Source organism: Mytilus trossulus, chromosome 2 (genome assembly GCF_036588685.1).
Source record: "Mytilus trossulus isolate FHL-02 chromosome 2, PNRI_Mtr1.1.1.hap1, whole genome shotgun sequence".
Classification (NCBI taxonomy): Eukaryota; Metazoa; Mollusca; class Bivalvia; order Mytilida; family Mytilidae; genus Mytilus; species Mytilus trossulus.
Window position 1 is genome coordinate 78,945,693 of NC_086374.1, and position 20,449 is coordinate 78,966,141.

The 20,449-nt window shown below is 31.7% G+C and overlaps 1 protein-coding gene across 3 annotated transcripts in view; it reads left to right on the forward strand.

The window, feature by feature from the left end:
* The window catches only part of LOC134708065 (uncharacterized), a 35,275-nt gene that overhangs the window by 13,496 nt on the left and 1,330 nt on the right, over nt 1-20,449 (forward strand). Inside the window, exons 3-13 of one of the 3 annotated variants that reach the window (XM_063568363.1) lie at nt 793-872; nt 1,950-1,980; nt 2,307-2,368; nt 3,129-3,431; nt 5,959-6,007; nt 6,520-6,590; nt 8,748-8,816; nt 11,460-11,490; nt 12,963-13,162; nt 14,876-15,019; nt 19,075-19,248. In XM_063568363.1, the coding sequence (XP_063424433.1) occupies nt 793-872; nt 1,950-1,980; nt 2,307-2,368; nt 3,129-3,431; nt 5,959-6,007; nt 6,520-6,590; nt 8,748-8,816; nt 11,460-11,490; nt 12,963-13,162; nt 14,876-15,019; nt 19,075-19,242 (1,208 nt within the window). In that variant the 3' untranslated portion in view covers nt 19,243-19,248. Of the gene's footprint in view, nt 1-792; nt 873-1,949; nt 1,981-2,306; nt 2,369-3,128; nt 3,432-5,958; nt 6,008-6,519; nt 6,591-8,747; nt 8,817-11,459; nt 11,491-12,962; nt 13,163-14,875; nt 15,020-19,074; nt 20,196-20,449 lie in introns of those variants that run through there. The other 2 variants (XM_063568362.1, XM_063568364.1) reach the window with 2 other exon arrangements.

Genomic DNA, 20,449 nt, shown 5'->3' on the forward strand with positions numbered 1-20,449 from the left:
ATTTCGGTGGGAGCCAAGGCCAATAGTATGAACCACATCTAAGGTTCTTCAATCGCACACTTACCTCAACATGTCTATGAACAGAGGTAGTTGATATTTCACTCACGAAACACTAGTGGAGATGATTCGAATGTATTAACATTAACAATGTAATTTAAGTCATATCAGATAACATCCACAATCTTGACTTGCATTGTCACGCAATGGCACGGATACTAAAACAAATGTTTTGTTCTTTTAAGTGTGAAGATTTATATTTGATTCCTTCTAAATAAAGTATGTAGTGGAAGTATCTTATCAAAAAAACAATGTATGTATTTTTCAGGCATCTTTAAATGTTTTTATGTTTTTCTTCCTGTACCTCTGGCTCACAGCAGAAAGCGAAACGAGTCAATATTCGTTTGCAGAATTATTGAAACATTTTGTTTGTTTGTTTGATACAATGTCTCAAGTTATTTGTTAAAAAGAATTCTAAATAAAACTCATTTGTACAAATCTATACTTGTACTGCGGGCAAACAATCATCTTTGACACTATCATATGATCGATCCTTACTTCCTTACATATCTTACCTACCAGATAATGCAATACGGGTTTCTGCATTCTTTCAGGACAGTCTTGTAGATTTTGTTGCCTCTGTCTATTTTGAGGTGCAAATAATATTTACTTTGTTTTTAAAGCATATGTTCAAATTTAAAAACCCTTTTTATTTGTGTGAATATACATACATTATATATTCTGCAAGTATTCACTCTTTATCATATAACTATAAAATTCTTATACTGATTTTAGAAGACGAAAAACAACCAGAACAGCACCATGACAGTTTTAGCTATGACAACTCAAAACCTTCTTCACATCATTCAGGTTCGGTAAGTTCCGTTGCAATTTATGTTAATGTTTCATCTGCGATATACATAAGAAATAATCCCTGTTTGGTTCTGAAAGAATATTACTTAGACATTCAGGTTGTTGTAAGTTCCGAAAATCCTGATTTTTATATAACTACATTACATTTTGTGTAAAAAGTTCAAACTCATCAAACTCATCAAACGAATGAATAACAACTGTCATATTCCTGACTTGGTATTGTCATTTTCTTACGTAGATAATGGTTGATTAAACCTGGTTTATAGTTAGATAAACCTCTCACTTGTATGACAGTCGCATTAGACGCACTTGTGTATCACACAACAGATACAATACTCACTTATATTAAAAAAAAGTTGATTATCTATCGAATGTTCTGAAGTATAGAATAAAACAAATATGTATTGTAAGATTGAGAAATGAATTCATATTGAAAATAAAAGTAATGATAGCTACCGTTAAAGTTCTTTACATAGCTACTTGAATTCGATATCTTACTATATCAAAATAAAATGCGTGGGGTAAATCAAATTTATTATAGATATAAAATTGTGTACACGAGATGTGCTAAAATGAGCTTTGTATAAAAAGGGCAAAAAATAGTGTTTTGTTCAATTCGAAGAGTCTCAAGTTTTTAGTTTAATAAATTATAATAACTCAAAAAAATTATAAATACGTTGACCCTGTAAATATTTATAAAACCGAATACAAAAGAGTTGGTAGTACTGTGTCTGCAAGGGTAGTGATAGACCTTCTCTAAGATCCAAAGACAAACAAGTAGACTGAGAGTAGGTGGGTATTTATAAACGGGGTTAGATCAATGAGTACATATATTTCAATGGAAACAACTGATTAATATATTCTGAATACACAAAAATTATCAACATAAATATCAAAACTGAAAATTTTAATTTGCAGTCCTGTTGATGTAAAGGCTGATGATTACATCAATGTGAGCAGTACAATAATCAGAAAATAAAATACTTTGTATGAAATTAATATTATTCCTTTGCAGTTTCAGTTATTTAGACTATTCCTTCGAATTATCAATTATGTGTATTACATATACTTTGTTACAGACATTTGCAGAACAGAAAACTAATTACAGTGGTAAGTGTATTTGACATAATTAGAAGGAACTTTAAATATATGAGGTAAAGTCCTCAGGTATTTGTTTTATTTAAATGTGTCTATTTTAGACCATGTTTGAAACCAGTCGAAATTGGTTGAATTTTAAATTATTCTTACATTATTTTCTGACAGTTTTTCTTGTATTCACATAATCAAAATTCACTGAACTCTGTTCATCGATATTCGATGCAAATTTAATAGATATTTGAATATTCTATGTGTTATTCATGTTATGATGATTTTAAAATACAAAAAAATGTCCTTACTTCTTTTATAATTTATAAAATATTGTGTTAATACTTTAGGACATGACAAACTGGCTGAACCATACTTACAGTTTGGGCTTCCAAGTTCTGTGCTTTCACAGGTAATTTAATAAAAACGACAGTTGTTTATTTCTAAATCAGTATAAAAATCAACTTAACCATACTAGTATTTCTTCACTGGTTACCGAGCGGATGACAAACCTCGAGAACTGGAAGTACACCATCAGCAGTCCTGTCCTGATGCAGTTGACCAAACCTTCAATATCAATGCCAGCGTCGGCGGTATAGGAATATGATCACCATTTTCACCTGTAATCTTTGAGAACTTGGTGTGTTCGTGTAATAGTATCACTAAAATGTCACGGCGGCATATAGTGTGATTATTATATTGTGGGTGGTTACATAAGAATTCATGATGTAGGAATTTCAAAGGAAAAATTAGTTTGGAATGATAAGCTTAGAAAAACAAGATAAGGACTCATAATATAATATAAAAATTACACTGAAAGCTGAGTGTTGATTATGTACAGAATTATAATGAAAACATAGTTTATATTTTCGTTTGTTACACTCCGATAAAATTAGATTAAATATTGTTCCTGCTAATAACTAATGTCTTAAACATCTTTCAACATTGTTTTGATTTTTTTTCTCCAAATCTCGATTTCCCTACTTTCAGTTATTGTAATGCTTAATTTAAATCGCAAAAAAAAAAGGAAACAATTCATACTTAAGGATCTCTTTCTACCATCTTCTTTCCGAATTTTAGGTTGTTTATATGTTTGATTTTATTTCATTGAAAAATTAATGCCAGAAATCATTTTCTTCTACATAATTAATTATCAAGTATATTATTGAAAGGGAGATGAAATGGAGATATTAATTAAAGGAAAACAAGGAAATTCTCGTCGATACAAGCTACAGCCAATATCGGAACACACAAACAATAAAGATGCGTTTGTCATGAACACATCTGAAGATGACAAAGTAATTATTGAAGGTTTTACAATTGATGATCCTGATGAAGCATTTTCGGAAACAAGGAGTAGACAATCCTCTTCTGCATCACTTTTCAGTAGTAGTAACGACGCGTCTAGTACTGCCATAGACACAACAGTCGATGATTGTAGAGTCACTGTCAATACATTTCAATCAAGGGATGAGGTTTGTATGTTTGTAGATGTCAAATATGTTAACCATGACCTGCTAGCGGATTTTTTAAGAACAGGATGTTCTAGACCTTATTATTTCGAGATGTTCACCAGTTTCGACAATGTTAGAAAATAGGGACGGAAAAATACCAGAGGGACAAGCAGACAAACAAAAGTACACATGACACAACATAGAAAACTTAAGAATAAGCAACACGGACCCCACCAAAAACTAGGGTTGATCTCAGGTGCTCCGGAAGGGTAAGCAGATCTAAGGAGCAATCACGAATTTAATATCTAAACAGTCATTTTTATCAAAAATTTACTTTGGGATAGATGTAACATATTTCGATAACCAACATCCTAACGCCTGCCACTTCTGTAACGTTTGGACTAAAATAAATCGTATTATTTGGCTATCAATGTAAATATTAATAGGATTAAATACTAAACTTCGAGGAAAATACTAAATGGAAAGTCCCTCCGCAGATGACAAAATCAAAATCTCAAACACAGTAAACGAATGTAATGTGAACCCGTCTCCTTTTCCTCCATTTTGGCATCACCAAATGAGACGTTTACACCACCAGCCCAGTAGTCAACACTTCGGTGTTGACATGAATATCAATAATGTGGTCATTTTTATGAATTTCCTGTTACAAAATTTTGAATTTAAAAAAAACTAAGGATTTTCTTATCCCAGGCATAGATATCCATAGCCGTTTTTGGCATAACTTTTTGAAATGTTGGATCCTCAATGCTCTTCAACTTTGTAGTTATTTTGCTTTATAAAAATTTTGATATAATCGTCGCTGATGAGTCTTATGTAGACGAAACGCGCGTCTGGCGTACTAAATTATAATCCTGGTACCTTTGATAACTTTTTACAATAATTTGAACTACGATAAACAACAAGACAGTTGTCAAATTTGAAGCATGGTCTGCTTACTTTTCTAGAGCAGGATATGGTAACTATTCCGTAACACCTTATACAACCCTCGTTTTTAGCTCACCTGGCCTAAAAGGCCAAGTGAGCTTTTCCCATCACTTGGCGTCCGGCGTCCGTCGTCCGTCGTCTGTCGTCCGTCGTCCTGCGTCCGTCGTCGTTAACTTTTACAAAAATCTTCTCCTCTGAAACTACTGGGCCAAATTATTCCAAACTTGGCCACAATCATCAATGATGTATCTAGTTTAAGGTTTGTGTTTTATTACCCGGCCAACCATCCAAGATGACCGCCATGGCTAAAAATAGAACATAGGGGTAAAATGCAGTTTTTGGCGTATAACTCAAGAACCAAAGCATTTAGAGCAAATCTCACTGGAGTAAAATTGTTTATCAGGTCAAAATTTATCTGCCCTGAAATTTTCAGATGAATCAGACAACCCATTGATGGGTTGCTGCCCCTAAATTGGTAATTTTAAGGAAATTTTACTGTTTTTGGTTATTATCTTGAATCTTATTATAGATGGAGTTAAACTGTAAACAGAAATAATGTTCAGCAAAGTAAGATTTACAAATAAGTCAACAGGATCAAAATGATCAGTTGACCCCATTAGGAGTTATTGCCCTTTATAGTCAATTTTAACCATTTTTCGTAAATATCCATGATCTTTTACAAAAATCTTCTCCTCTGAAACTACCGGGCCAAATTAATCCAAACCTGGCCACAATCATCATTGATGTATCTAGTTTAAAAATTGTGTTTTTTTACCCAGCCAACCAACCAAGATGGCTGCCACGGCTAAAAATAGAACATGGAGGTTAAATGCAGTTTTTGGTTATTACTCAAAAACCAAAGCATTTAGAGCAAATCTGACAAAGGGTAAAAATTTTTATCTGGTCAAGATCTATCTACCCTGAAATTTTAAGAGTAATGGGACAACTCGTTGTTATGGTGCTGCGCCTAAATTGGTAATTTTAAGGAAATTTTGCTGTTTTGGGTTATTATCTTGAATATTATTATAGATAGAGATAAACTGTAAACAGCAATAATGTACAGCAATTTAAGATTCAAAAATAAGTCAAAATGATCAAAATGGTCAATTGACCCCCCCCCCCCCTAAGAAGTTATTGTCCTTTATAATCATTTTTTAACAATTTTCATAAAATTTGTAAATTTTTACTAACATTTTCCACTGAAACTACACGGACAAGTTCATTATAGATAGAGATGATTGTAAGCAACAAGAATGTTCAGTAATGTAAGATGTACAAACACATCACAATCACCTAAACACAATTTTGTCATGAACTGTCTGCTTCCTTTGTTTAATTCACATATACCAAGGTGAGCGACACAGGCTCTTTAGAGCCTCTAGTTTAGTGTTAGTAGTACTTGTCGTTTTGCTCTTTTTGTCGCGGTGTTGTCGTCTTTTCAACAATGAATTTTGATTGAAAGGTATTTTCAGCCGTGCCTTTTTGGAAGAAAAAGAAATATAAAAATTATAAATATCAATCAAATATATACTAAGTGGATCATTATATCATTAGAAAAATAAATATTCTGTATAAGTTAGTGAAAATATATTAAACTTTACAGGAAAGCGAAGTACCATTTCCAAAACAACACATCAGTATGTCAGCAAGAGGTAAATGTTGTTAAATAAGTCATACAATAGGTTGGTAATGTAAAAACGTATAACAAAACAGTTTACGAAAAACAAATATGACAGACTTGAACCAACGAAAACCACTCAAACACTGGCTCCTGACTTTGGAGAGGCACATAAAGAATGTGGCGGGATGGAACATTTTTGTGAGTGTTTAACCCCTTCCCTTACCTGGACAGTGATGTAACAACATTTGAACAAGTTTTTTTAAAAATCCGTTGAAAAAGCCTAACTCATCTTCAGATTTATACAAACAGAAGAAACACATCTAGCAAAAACACAAAGTATAAAGGTGATGTAGACGGGTACTTATACATTAAAAAAATATATATAATTCATGTAAACACTTTTTTTTTATTATGAAATAGTGTGGCCACCTGTTATCAAAGCCATATTCTATTATGTAATTTATTGATATTGTTTGTCCAATTACCTCATTTCAATGGAATAGTTCAGTTTTTTCATTAGATAGTTATGTTCTTTCACTACAGATATTTCTTCATCAGCAGCTACACCAACCAATCATAGATATTCGGCTGAATCGAATCCTAATATTGTGCAGGTATGATCTGTATACAAATTTTGCTTGATTTTACCTTTTAAGGCATCTCATTTTGCAGATGTTACCTTGTGAACCAACACGATAAAAATCCGACTCAGTGGAGTACTATATTTACAACTCAAAGTAAAACACCAATCCATCCATTCATCCATCAAAATTCAAAATAATATGTTTCTTCTTTTTTTAGCTCACCTGGCCAAAAAGGCCAAGTGAGCTTTTCTCATCACTTGGCGTCCGTCTTTGTCCGTCGTCCGTCTTTGTCCGTCGTCTGTCGTCCGTCGTCGTTAACTTTTACAAAAATCTTCTCCTCTGAAACTACTGGGCCAAATTAAACCAAACTTGGCCACAATCATCATTGATGTATCTAGTTTAAAATTTGTGTTTTTAGACCTGGCCAACAAACCAAGATGGCCGCCATGGCTAAAAATAGATCATAGGGGTAAAATGCAGTTTTTGGCTTATAACTCAAAAACCCAAAGGATTTAGAGCAAATCTGACAAGGGATAAAATTGTTTATCTGGTCAAGATCTATCTGCCCTGAAATTTTAAGACGAATGGGACAACTTGTTGTTGGGTTGCTGCCCCTAAATTGGTAATTTTAAGGAAATTTTGCTGTTTTTGGATATTATATTGAATATTATTATTGATAGAGATAAACTGTGACAGCAAAAATGTTCAGCAAGGTAAGATTTACAAATAAGTCAACAGGACCAAAATGGTCAGTTTAAACCTTTAGGAGTTATTGCCCTTAATAGTCAATTTTTAACCATTTTTCGTAAATCTTAGTTAACTTTTTCAAAAATCTTCTCCTCGGAAACCATAGAGGCAAATTTTACCAAACATAGCCAGAATCATTATTAGGCTATCTAGTTTAAAAATTGTGTTTTGTGACCGGGCAAACCAGCCAAGATGGCCGCTACGGCTAAAAATAGACCATATGGGTAAAATGCAGTTTTTTGGCTTATAACTCAAAAACCAAAGCATTTAGAGCAAATCTGACAGTGTAAAATTGTTTATCTGGTAAAGATCTATCTGCCCTGAAATTTTTAGATGAATCGGACAACTCGTTATTAGGTTGTTGCCCCTACATTGGTAATTTTAAGGAAATTTTGCTGTTTTGGGTTATTATCTTGAATATTATTATAGATAGAGATAAACTGTAAACAGCAATAACGTACAGCAATTTAAGACTTAAAAAAAGGTCAAAATGACCAAAATGGTCAATAGACCCCCTAAGAAGTTATTGTCCTTTATAATCAATTTTTAACAATTTTCATAAAATTTGTAAATTTTCCACTGAAACTACACGGACAAGTTCATTATAGATAGAGATAATTGTAAGCAGCAAGAATGTTCAGTAATGTAAGATGTTCAAACACATCACAATCACCTATACACAATTTTGTCATGAACTGTCTGCTTTTTTTGTTTAATTTAAATAAACCAAGGTGAGCGACACAGGCTCTTTAGAGCCTCTAGTTTCACCAGCTAGATATTAAAAAAACCCGATGCATTTTATTTTCATAAACATTGAAATATTTTGAAAGCCTCAGTTGAATTCAGTCGCAACATGTCTTTATGCTTCTTGACACACGAAATGAGTAAGTGTCTATCTCTTAGAAGTCTGCATATAAGGGGGCTGTTATGTAGCTATCTCATTGTGTCTACTTTTGTTTCAAAATAATAGATAATCTCAAAGAACAGAAGTAATGTTTCGAACAGCATTATAATACTGTTGTCTTAAATTATTCGGTTTTACTTTAAGATAAAAGTGTAGTTGATAGAACGCCCGTTTACCATATACGTTTCTATCAAGCGAGATGACAACATTCATTTCGTTCCATCGATAGAACACGAGTCTTGTGTATTAGTGTCGAGCAGCCGTATACTCACATGATATCCAAATGTTAAATGCCAATACTAAGAAATTGGTACCATCAGAAATACATCAGACTCTGTTACTCTCGTATTTAAGAGAGGCATAAAGATTACTTGCATTCCCTGTATTGCAGTGTAATCTAATAGTTAAGTACGGAGAGTCCCGATGAAAATTCCCTGTAAGAAACAATTACCTAGCCTTATTGTATATAATATTTCTAACGGACAATAACGATGTTAATCATCAATCATGCTGATTAGTTATTCCACATTTAATAGAATGAATTCAGTCAAGCGTACTCGATGAATGACCCAACTTACAACGATTTTGACACATTTAAGAAATCGGTGAGTAGTCAGAAATTGTATTTTTGTTGCTTTTTGTAGACTGCCGCATTAATCATGTTGATAGCATTAGGATAGCATCGGAGAAAATGCAATTTAAGATATGTTCCTGCGGCTTTCAGAATTTAATAGATATTTCAATATCATATATTTGCTTTCTTCTTATACATGTAATTAAGAAATTATGAACGATTCTTAATGAAATAAGAAAGGCTTAATAATTTACTTAGCTTTACTAAAATGAAACTGATTTAAACAAATCATTGATAATTTACTCGGAATTGATAAACAAAAGATCAAAGGAAAAAAATAATGCTAAAGGTGTAATACAACCAAATCAAAGTACGTCACAAACGGTTGTAAAGATATTTATCTTACCTCCTATACATTTCTAGGAATATGATTGGTTAAAAGCAACCTCGTGGAGACCGTGTATATTCAATATTAGGTTAGTAGGGAGGCGGGGCTTATTTCAATATTAGGTTAGTAGTGAATTTGCGACTTGGGCACTGTTTGATTATTTCAAATATTGAAAGTTCTTTTTAATATTGTTATATCAAGGTTGTTTATTATAAATATCTATCGTTTACATTAGTTTTTTTAGTGCATATCAATTAAAGTAGGTTCTTAAAATTGAACACCTGAACACATTAATACAGAAATAAGGAGATGTGTAATGAAAGCAAATAAGACAACTTTAGTCTAAATTCAACACATAAAGATAGTCGGTAAGATAAATTCGTTACATAGTGTGCTAGTGACCTAATATGATATATACAGGGTAAGTAAATTCCATATGGGGTTCGAGCTTCGCTCTCACCCCATATGGAATTTACTGACCCTGTATATATCATATTAGGTCACTAACACACTATGTAACTAATATTATCAGTTTATTTAACATATACCTTAAATGTATAAATAGTCACAAAAAATTAAACCTCACTCAAAAAGTAAAGTGTTCATAAAGTTTTACTCAGACTATCAATTTTAGGCCAAATTGATTTTTTTAAAGATAATTAACCAAAAAATGAACCAAATTATTTAAAGATGTTTTTTTTTTGGTTCGGCGTACATCAAATGTGCAAATATTTGAAATTATTGATATGTACAATATGCACTGATTTTAAACAAGATAACAGACTACAAGTGTTTACATTGAAAGTTGGTCATATAAAAATATTGAAACGTATACTTTTTTTCTGCTCTTTTCGATTTTTTTTTTTTATATTTGATTTTTTATGTTTTATACCGCCTTTATTAATTACATTTAATTTTGTACGATAATTTACGTTTGAAGTTGGATTCATAACAAACTGGACATATATATATTATAGTTAATTGCTAGTAATAAGTATTGCAATATGCATTGTGTTTAATGTAATATCAGTATTTAGTTCTAATATAATCTTAAATCAATCATAATTCTATCTTACTTTTGAATTATAGTTTTTCATATGTGACGTCATGCTGTTTCTAAATTTAATAAATTTAAATGTGGCGTAATGTTTGTGCCTTTTCACCACCGTATTTGACGTCATTTTTAAAATTTATGATTTACTGCGTTTAAGCCTGAACTGAGTCGGGTGTGTCTATTCTGTGTTGGTCTTAGCATTATGTATTCGGTTTAGTTTTCAGTAATAAGTTAATACTTCAGTTTCATTATGTATATCTCTTTCATATTCATTTGATAAAATTTACTGTTTACAATATCATTAATTGTTCTAAATAATAAGGATGTTCTTATCCCAAGCATAAAAACTACGCCGTATTTGGCACAACCTTTTTCAACTTTTGATCTTCAGTGCTGTACAGCTTTGTACTTTTTTTCACTTTCGATCTTTTATATCTGGGCGTCACTGGTGAGTCTTGTGTTGACGAGGCTCGTTTTTGACGTATTGAATTTTAAACCTGATTCTTTTTTTTTTATCTATTAATCACGTGTTTCTTTGTCTGATATGTTCTCCTATTTATTTGTATTGTAGTCCTGTAATATTATGTTGTCATTTCAATGTTATATTTAACTTTGCCATTAAAATGCGAGGTTTGGCATGCCCACCATTTTTATTCCCCTTTAAAAATGTCCTGTACCAAGTCAGGAAGATGGCCATTGTTATATTATTGTTCGTTTCTGTGTGTGTTGCATTTTAATGTTGTGTCGTTTGTTTTCTCTTATTTTTGAGATATTAAGATAAGACGTGGCACGGTACTTGTTTATCCCAAATTCACGTATTTGGTTTTGATGTTATATTTGTTATTCTCGTGGGATTTTGTCTGATGCTTGGTCCGTTTCGGTGTTGTGTCGTTGTTCTCCTCTTATATTTAATGCGTTTCCCTCGGTTTTAGTTTGTTACCCCGATTTTGTTTTTTGTCCATCGATTTATGAGTTTTGAACAGCGGTATACTACTGTTGCCTTTATTGATCAGAATCTTTTTGTAAAATGATTTTCCAAATTGAACTACAATAGGCTATACATGGTAAAACAAAGGCATTATAAAATAGTTGGCTTATATTCATATGCTTATGTTCTTAATGTTTATATTAAAACCATATCTTGTTGACATAAACTTTCATATAAGCTTTTGGTTGTCAAATTGGTATCTCTATTATTGTTTGTCTTTCAATTGCCAAATATCTAATTTCAGAATCCATACAAGACGGCAAACAAAATACCAGGTAAAGCAATATAAAAACAAATCAGCGGCACATATGTGTTAAGTATATATTTTGGAACAGGTAAAGAATAGATAAAAAAAAATCGTCAATATTTAAAGTCATAAGAAACCTCAAAATAAAAAAAATATGCATATGCTTTTTTATAACTAAATGGATAGTTTGCATTATACAACTTATGTTCATATACTTTTTTCTGAGGAAAATTCTTTAATTTGTCCACATTTAGAAGATTTTTGCTTATTTTTAATTGCTTGATTCCAGGAAGCAATTCGCCGACATATTTTCCGTATGCATAGTGACCTGATCGTAACCCTCCTCGTAAAAATCCGGTGATCGCAATACGCATGGATCTGTCATTGAAATAAACAAATATCTGATTATACATGTTAATAGTTATCAAAAGTACCAGGATTATAATTTAGTACGCCAGACGCGCGTTTCGTCTACATAAGACTCATCAGTGACGCTCAAATCAAAATATTTATAAAGCACGTGCTCATTACCCATGCTTTTTGTGATTTGTTTACTATAAGGTGACAATCGGTAAAACTCGGCTTCAAAACACGGCATTTAATGAGCAGCCATACTTGTTAAATCATAACAAACAGAGAGAAAAATAAATGATGATTATATGATATATTTGCGAAAATAATGATAAAATCGTGAACTGAGGACTAATTTTATGATATATACATGCATTGGTTCAAGAATTGTGTAAACATTATTTTTCACCACTTACTCGTTTCATATGACTTTAAATTTCATTGACAATTTCGATACCATTAGTTTTTACAAGAATGTAAAACAGTTTTTAATATCAACCATTACAATTGGAATATTTGTATATAGACTTATCATATGTGTATGGAATGTTTTTAGATGCTTGTGTATTACCCGTTTCCCAGCTTATAAAATAAAGAATAGAAATGGGAAATGTGTCAAAAGACAACAGCCCGACCAAAGAGTAAAATACAGCCGAAGGACACCAATTGGTCTTCAAAACAGCAAAATAATCACACATCTGATGGCGGCCCTTAACAATAATGTGTACTAATTCAGTGAAAAGGGACTTTATACTAAACTCCGAAACATAAAAATGGACGAAATTAAAAAAAAAACAACCATGCAAGACTAACAAAAGGTAGAGGCTTCGACTTGGGACAGGCGCCAAAAAAAATATTCTTTAACTTAATTTCTGAGATCCCAATCCTCCCCTATACCTCTAGATAATATAGATTAAACAAACAAGTAGCAATACGCAAAATAAAACTCAGTTTTAAAGATATATATGTGTTTGTGTGTATAACAAATACGAAATGCTGAACTTTGTTTTAAAGTAAAAGTACAAACCTAGATGTTGAGGGAATTTTAGTTTTCGTACTATTTGTCTTTCTACTACACTTACAATTTTAGACGTCTATGACCAGATTACGTTTAAAATATGTAACAAAGTTGTATTTATGTATTTTTAAGTAGTTTTTCACAATCTGTACCGAATATTGCAATAGCTTCAAGAATAGACACTTGTTACGAATGCCGAAATCAAAAACGTGGTGGCATATTTTCTTCCAAAAAGAAAGTATCACGGTCATGCACACTAGACGGTTTCTTTTATATCACAGATGGGAATGAAGTGTCTTTAATGAAAGAAGTTCTCGATCAGAATGGAAAGGTGAGAAACAATTATGACGTCTTTAAGTCTGATGCAATGGTAAAATATTATATACATTACTAGATTCAGAAAGATTTGTAAAATGTATGAGACCACACTCACTAAATAATCTTGATCAGAGACTGGCAAAAGAAAAATCCAATTAGTATTCAACTTGGTATCTTTGTATATATTCTATATCCTCCACATACTTTGATGATATCAAAGATACACATCACATTTTCCTGTTCGCTACACGACGCAAGGTTTTAATTTCCCGTTGTGTCCATGTGTTCGTTAGTCGACATTTGTATAATAAATTAGTGAGTGGTGTATTGCATTTAAGCTGACAAAGAAACAATTAAAAGTGCCGTTGGAAAACTAGAAATGTCATGTAGATTATTAAAGAAGGACACACACAAAACAACTCAACAAGAAAAACGTCGACCAACTGCCAATAAAAGGTGTGAATGAACTGAAAGACAATAACAAAGTACCATTGAAACGCAATGTATTTAAGATAATAAAACCTCATGTTTCTTACACCTTAGTACCACACTATACTTTTTTCCATCTTCAATATTGTTAACATGCATTTTCATGTCTTATCTATGTTCCTTTGTCACTAGTCTTCAGAGGCGGATTTAAGGAGGGCAGGGGCCCCGCCCCCACCCCTTTAGAGAAAAAAAATTGGTTTATTATATAGGGAATCACTGAAGCGTGACGGGGGCGGTCCCCTCTTAGGCAGCCAGTGGGCCCCAACTTATGAAAAATTCTAGATCCGCCACTAGTCTTGTTATTCACAACGTGTTACCAGCTATAGTAAAGATCATACAAGGACAATGTAGAACACTCCAGGAATGTCTTGAACATTTCTTTAATAGTCTCATTAAGGTTTTTATGCCCCACCTACGATATTAGAGGAGCATTATTTTTTTTGGCCTGTGGCTCCTTTCGTTCGTTCGCCCGTCCGTCCGTTCGTCCGTCTAATCGTTCGTCCGTCCGTTCGTTCGTCCGTCCGTTCGTCCGTCCGTTTGTCCGTCCGTTCGTCCGTCCGTTCGTTCGTTCCGCTTCAGTTTAAAGTTTTTGGTCAAGGTAGTATTTGATGAAGCTGAAGTCCAATCACCTTGAAACTTAGTACACTTGTTGCTTATGATATGATCTTTCTAATTTTAAAGCCAAACTAGACTGTTGACCCCAATTTCACGGTTGACTTAAAATAGAAAATGAAAGTGGGAGTTTCAGGTTAAGTTTTTGGTCAAGGTATTTTTTGATAAAATTGAAGTCAAATCAACTTGAAACATAGTACACATGTTCCCTATAGTATAATCTGTCTAATTTTAATACCAAATTAGATTTTTACCCTATTTCACGGTCCATGGAACATGGAAAATGATTGAGTGGGGCATCCGTGTACTTTGGACACATTCTTGTTTCTAGATATTTTGTTTACAAGAAGCACATGAATTAAGCCGTATAACACCGATTTCAATTAGGTTGGCACTTGTCGAATTCTTGAAACAACTTAAACCATTAACTTTCGAGATCAAAAAGTTGAGGAAGACTTAAAACATTTAAGTTTGTGAACATGGAATTGAAATGGGCCTAAATAGTACAGTTCAAATCAGCTAAGTCATCATATTCTGTGTACAATGGTATAGACCAAACACGTATTTATAACTTAACATGTTAATACATTTAGATATGTGTTTATGTTTATTCTTTATATTTCAGTTGGGAAACTGGTTTATCACTCCTACCGTTAACCAGCCAGGATATGAAAATTGTTTATATTTAAAAACTAAGCGAGAAGTAACAAGTTTCCCAATCGCAATCAACAAAAAGAAGAAGATGTTCTTAGATTTTAACCTAAAGAAGGTATGTTTTGCATTATATCAAGTTGTTCTGAAAAAATGTTATATTAAAAAACGTATGTTGTATGTATGCAACGTAGCATATATGACAGTTGTTATCCATTCGTTTGATGTGTTGGGCTTTTGATTTTTCCATTTGATTTGGACCTTTCTGTTTTTAATTTTCCTCGGAGTTCAGTATTTTTTGTGATATTACTTTTAAATATATCATTTACAATATGTATAATAGAATAATATAGACCATTGATTTCATTTAATAAACAATACGTAAGTTAAATTACGGTAATTGCAGTTTTCTTATGTTCTTTCCTTCAATATTCATGTTCATCACCAATTAACTTACTTGTAATTTCTAATTCAGATGGCGAAAAAGTATTAAATTAAAAAAAAAAAAAAAAATCTAAAATGTGAGAAAATAGTAATTAAGGCTAATCATAGGTTAATAATAAGTTATTAAATAAGAAAAGGCCGGCATTTAAAAATGAAAGTAACTACTTTAACGATTTTAACATAACTAATTCATTTTAAAACTGAATTAATCATATATTAAATTGTTCAATTAAATAAAGCATTTCATAATCTATATATATATATATATTGGCATCCATTCTAAAAAAGAATTTACAGAAATAAATTTATGAAATCCGGTATTAACATTTGATATGGATAATAGTTATCAAAGGTACCAGGATTATAATGTAATATGCCAGATGCGTGTTTCGTCTACAAAAGACTCATCAGTGACGCTCAGATAAAACAATGTTGTAAAGCCAAACAAGTAAAAAGTCGAAGAGCATTGAGGACACAAAATTTTAAAAAAGTTGTGCCAAATACCTCTAAGGTTTTCTATTCCGAGGATAAGAAAATCTTTATTTTTGTAACAGGAAATTTACAAAAATTACCATATAATTGATATGCATGTCAATTCCGAAGTGCTGACTACTGGGCTGGTGATACCCTCGTGGATGAACTTTTTCATCTAAAATGTCACTGGTACGGGGCGCCGAATGGGACTCTTGTGGTTTTGTACAAAACTCAATTCTGTCATAACAAAATAATTTTTGTCTTACAAAACTATGTGCTACAGACTTGTTTTGTGAGGACTTCAATTTTGTGATGACAAAATTCATTTGTGTAGACAAAATTAATTTTTGTGATCACAAAATTCATTTTTGAAGACAAAATTCATATTTGTCATGACAAAAGTCAATTTTGTCTAAAAGTTATGCATATTTGCATACAAAATTGACTTTTGTTACCTGATATGGAAATTAAATCACCAAAGTCAATTGTGTGAGGTAAGATTCAATTTTGTGAGACAAAATTGACTTTTGTGAGACAAAATTAACCTTTGTGAGACAAAATTAACTTTTGTGAGACAAAATTGACTTTTATGAGACACAATTAAATTTTGTAGACAAAATTCAATTTTGTCAATTTTGTTGAGACAAAAGTCAATTTTGTTGAGACAAAAGTCAATTTTGTTGAGACAAAAGTCAATTTTGTTGAGACAAAAGTCAATTTTGTCAATTTTGTTGAGACAAAAATCAATTTTGACAATTTTGTTGAGACAAAAATCAATTTTGTCAATTTTGTTGAGACAAAAGTCAATTTTGTTAATATTGTTGAGACAAAAGTCAATTTTGCCAATTTTGTTGAGTCAAAAGTCATTTTTGCCAATTTTGTTGAGACAAAAGTCAATTTTGTGACGACAAAATTCATTTTTGTGACGACAAAATTGACTAACGTGAGACAAAATTGAATTTTGTCAATTTTGTTGAGACAAAATTCAATTTTGTCAATTTTGTTGAGACAAAATTCAATTTTGTCTCACATTGGTCAATTTTGTCTCACAAAAGTCAATTTTGTCTCACAAAAGTCAATTTTGTCTCACGAAAGTCAATTTTGTCTCACAAAAGTCAATTCTGTCAATTTTGTTGATCACATTGGTCAATTTTGTCTCACTAAAGTCAATTTTGTTGAGACAAAAGTCACTTTTGTCATTTTTGTGTAACAAAAGTCGATTTTGTATGCAAATTAGTTCACAGAAACCAAACTAAACTAATTTGAATACAAAATTGACTTTTGTCGCGGGCCATGTCGCCCAATTTTCAAATTTGGTAACAAAAGTCAAGTCTGTGTAACAAAAATGAATTTTGTTATGACAAAAGTGACTTTTGTCCGCTGATAGATAATTTTGTATGACAAAATTTAAAATTTGTAGTATGATACAAATTTTGATAAACTGAACTCATTTTTGTTGAACAAAAGTCACTTTTGTCCGTACAAAATTGAATTTTGAGTACAAAACCATAAGAGTCCCATTCGGCGCCCCGTAACTGGTGCGCTTCAAAGTTAACTAATGAGTTAATACACAATTATGTATTATTTAATGGAGAGAATGAAGCGATCTTAATTAGACGTAAACCTGCAAGACATCGAAATATGCATTTGCGCATTTGCAAAAGAGGTACTGCCATTTCCCTTGAGGTTATTGGACTCACTAGTTTAAGTTTGAAAAAGATAGTAGTTTATGGAACATTATGGAATATTAAAAAGTGTAGATGATATACGGAACAACTATCACATAAAAATTAAAAACAAAATGTTAAGCAGAATGATTTTCAAAGTTAATGCATATTTTTCGTGTTATCGTAATATTTTGTAACGAGGGATATCCCCAACGTTAATCTATTGATTCGCGTATAAGTTGGAATGCATAGCCTTATTTAAAGTAGACGTTTTGCTTTTTAGTGTTCTTATTTGCTGTTTTATTTTTTTTTATGAATACTAAACATTTGCAGCAAATATTCTAAATTCGAGTTTTAAGCCATCGTTAGAGATTAAGAATTAGGCTATATCGTCAGAGATATGTCAGAAAGATGTTACACACTACTTGTTTTTTAGTCATAGACTATTGAATTGTCTCGGATATGAGCGAATGAATGTAAATCCTGAAAAGAGCATTGGACGCATGCAACTTAAAAAAGTGTTGTTTTCATTTTTAAAAATGTGAAGATCGAGGCTATATTTTTGACTTGCTTTCTTTAATGGCAATGATGTGGAAAAACATCAAGATATATTGGTGCTACCAATTTATTCTGTTTACTCAGTGTAAATGTTGGAAATTATAAATTAGTGGCATGATGAAATATCATAAATTGATTAAGACAATTAGGAACTCTAATTCCAAAAAGAGGAGGCCCATAACTAACAAAATCATATGTTACCAAGTAAAGGAGCAAGAACAGGTCTACGTGAAAATACTCGGGAGAAGAAAACAAAGATAGCATCAATTGACAACCAATGTGTGTTCATCTCGTAGTGTATGTCACTGCATAATGGAAGATATCGATGAAAAAGTGTCTGGGAAGTCAATAATTCAAAATATGTATAATAAGGAAGATTTTTTATAATAAAAAGATTTTTCTTTTAAAAAAGTTCACGTTCACTTTTCTAGGTTAAACTTAGCCATTAGAGTATATAATTATCAAAGGTACCAGGCTAATAATTTGATACGGATGAAGCGCTTTTCGTCTACATACAACTCATCAATGACTCTAGTTAGAAACCCAAAACAATTACAAATTTGAAGAGCATTGAGGATTCAAAATTCCAAAACGACTAAGGTTATCTTTGCCTTGGATAAGAAAATCCTTAGTATTTCGAATATTTTTTTGCTAACAGTAAATTTATAAAAATTACCATATAATTGATGTAAAACATGTTCAACCGTTTTTTTTTAATTTGAAGTTTTATATGACTTTAACTTTTATATCTTTCCATATGCTAAACATACCCGCTTCGAATAACAAAGCGAACGTTAAACAGTCAGATAGAACATATATTTAATAACATGCTGTCATTCAGGTTTAATGGTAAAATGTTCTCTTTGAGAGTTTATCATTTTAATTATTTGTATGTGTTGTGGTTGACATATCGTCTTTTTAAAAGACCGGCTCAGGGTGTAAATCAAGTTAAAAAATTACCCGATATGTACCATCCAACCATTCAATTTGATAATCATATTAATCATCGTAATTTCAATCAATATTTTAGAGTTTTCCATGTTTGTGCCAGTTAGTGGAGTTTTACAAATCAACACATTTACCATCAGTTAATATCAATCTTGGACAACCACTTCCAAGTAATGCTTTCCCGGATATGAACTTTGGAGCTGATAGCAGTGGAATTTTACTACAACAATATCATGGAGTGAAATTATAATTATTGGTATATGTATTTATTAAAAAAATGTGTTTGACTCTTTTGTGCCCTTTAATTAGATCAATAGTAAAGTCGACACTATCACTACTGTACAAGTGTATGTTCTTTGTAACTTTTATTCTTCCAAGGGCTAATAACTAGAATAAATTTCAATGCGAACGAATCTTTCCCCCAAAATATTTGTATTGTAGTTTCATAACATTTTTGTGTAACATGACCCATCTCCTTTCAAGACCTTTGTAGATTAAAACGGAAATGTTAAGATAAAAAGACATTTTTCGAAATAGTTTTCTAAATATCAATGGTTATTAACAGCACTCTCAATACTACATTATTCAAGACGGGAGAACAGCTTAGTCTGTTTATATCTAGTGTTTATACACACACATTTACTTTCGGATATCAGTATTTATAGTCCTCTAAAGTCAAAATAACAACTAACACATATTATGATGATGCAGGCCACAGATGTAACAGTTTATGTTTCAAAATAAATCATATCAAAAGATACATGTATAAAATTTGCATACACTACAATTATAAGTACATGTACCAATTATGAATTTAAATATACAATACTTTCATTACGGTCTGAACCAATGAGCATATTATGTAATAAATGAAAAGACAAATGTCATCAATTATTGAAATAGAATTTTTTGAAAAGTCAATCAATTTATAGTTATCTCCCCTTGACTATAAATTTGTTAATAATAGTGTAACATGTCAACTTTCGGGAGCAGATACCGCCATGACGTATGAAGCTCTCATGGAGCTGAAAACGCTGCCCCAAAGTAAACTTAGTCTGTTTATATCTAGTGTTTATACACACACATTTACTTTCGGATATCAGTATTTATTGTTTGTAAGAAAAGTAAATAACTAGTAGCTGCAGACTTCATCATATTCTAACAACGATTATGATAATTATTCAATAAAAGATTTTAACTTTGTGTTCACCTGTTTATTTATAGCTTTTATTTGTATTTACATTTTATTAGGCTGTCAGTATATTAAAAGATAAAACCAGTGAAAAAAAATCCAAATATATGTTACTTGTTAGCTGTCGAATCTTACATATGGAAACTTGATTCTTATCTGACCGTCTTTTTCCTACCTGAAATCCAATGACAACATGTAACATTCAAACAATACAAATTAACATGTTTCATTGATTCGGCAGCTTTACTTAATTAAACTCAGTTTG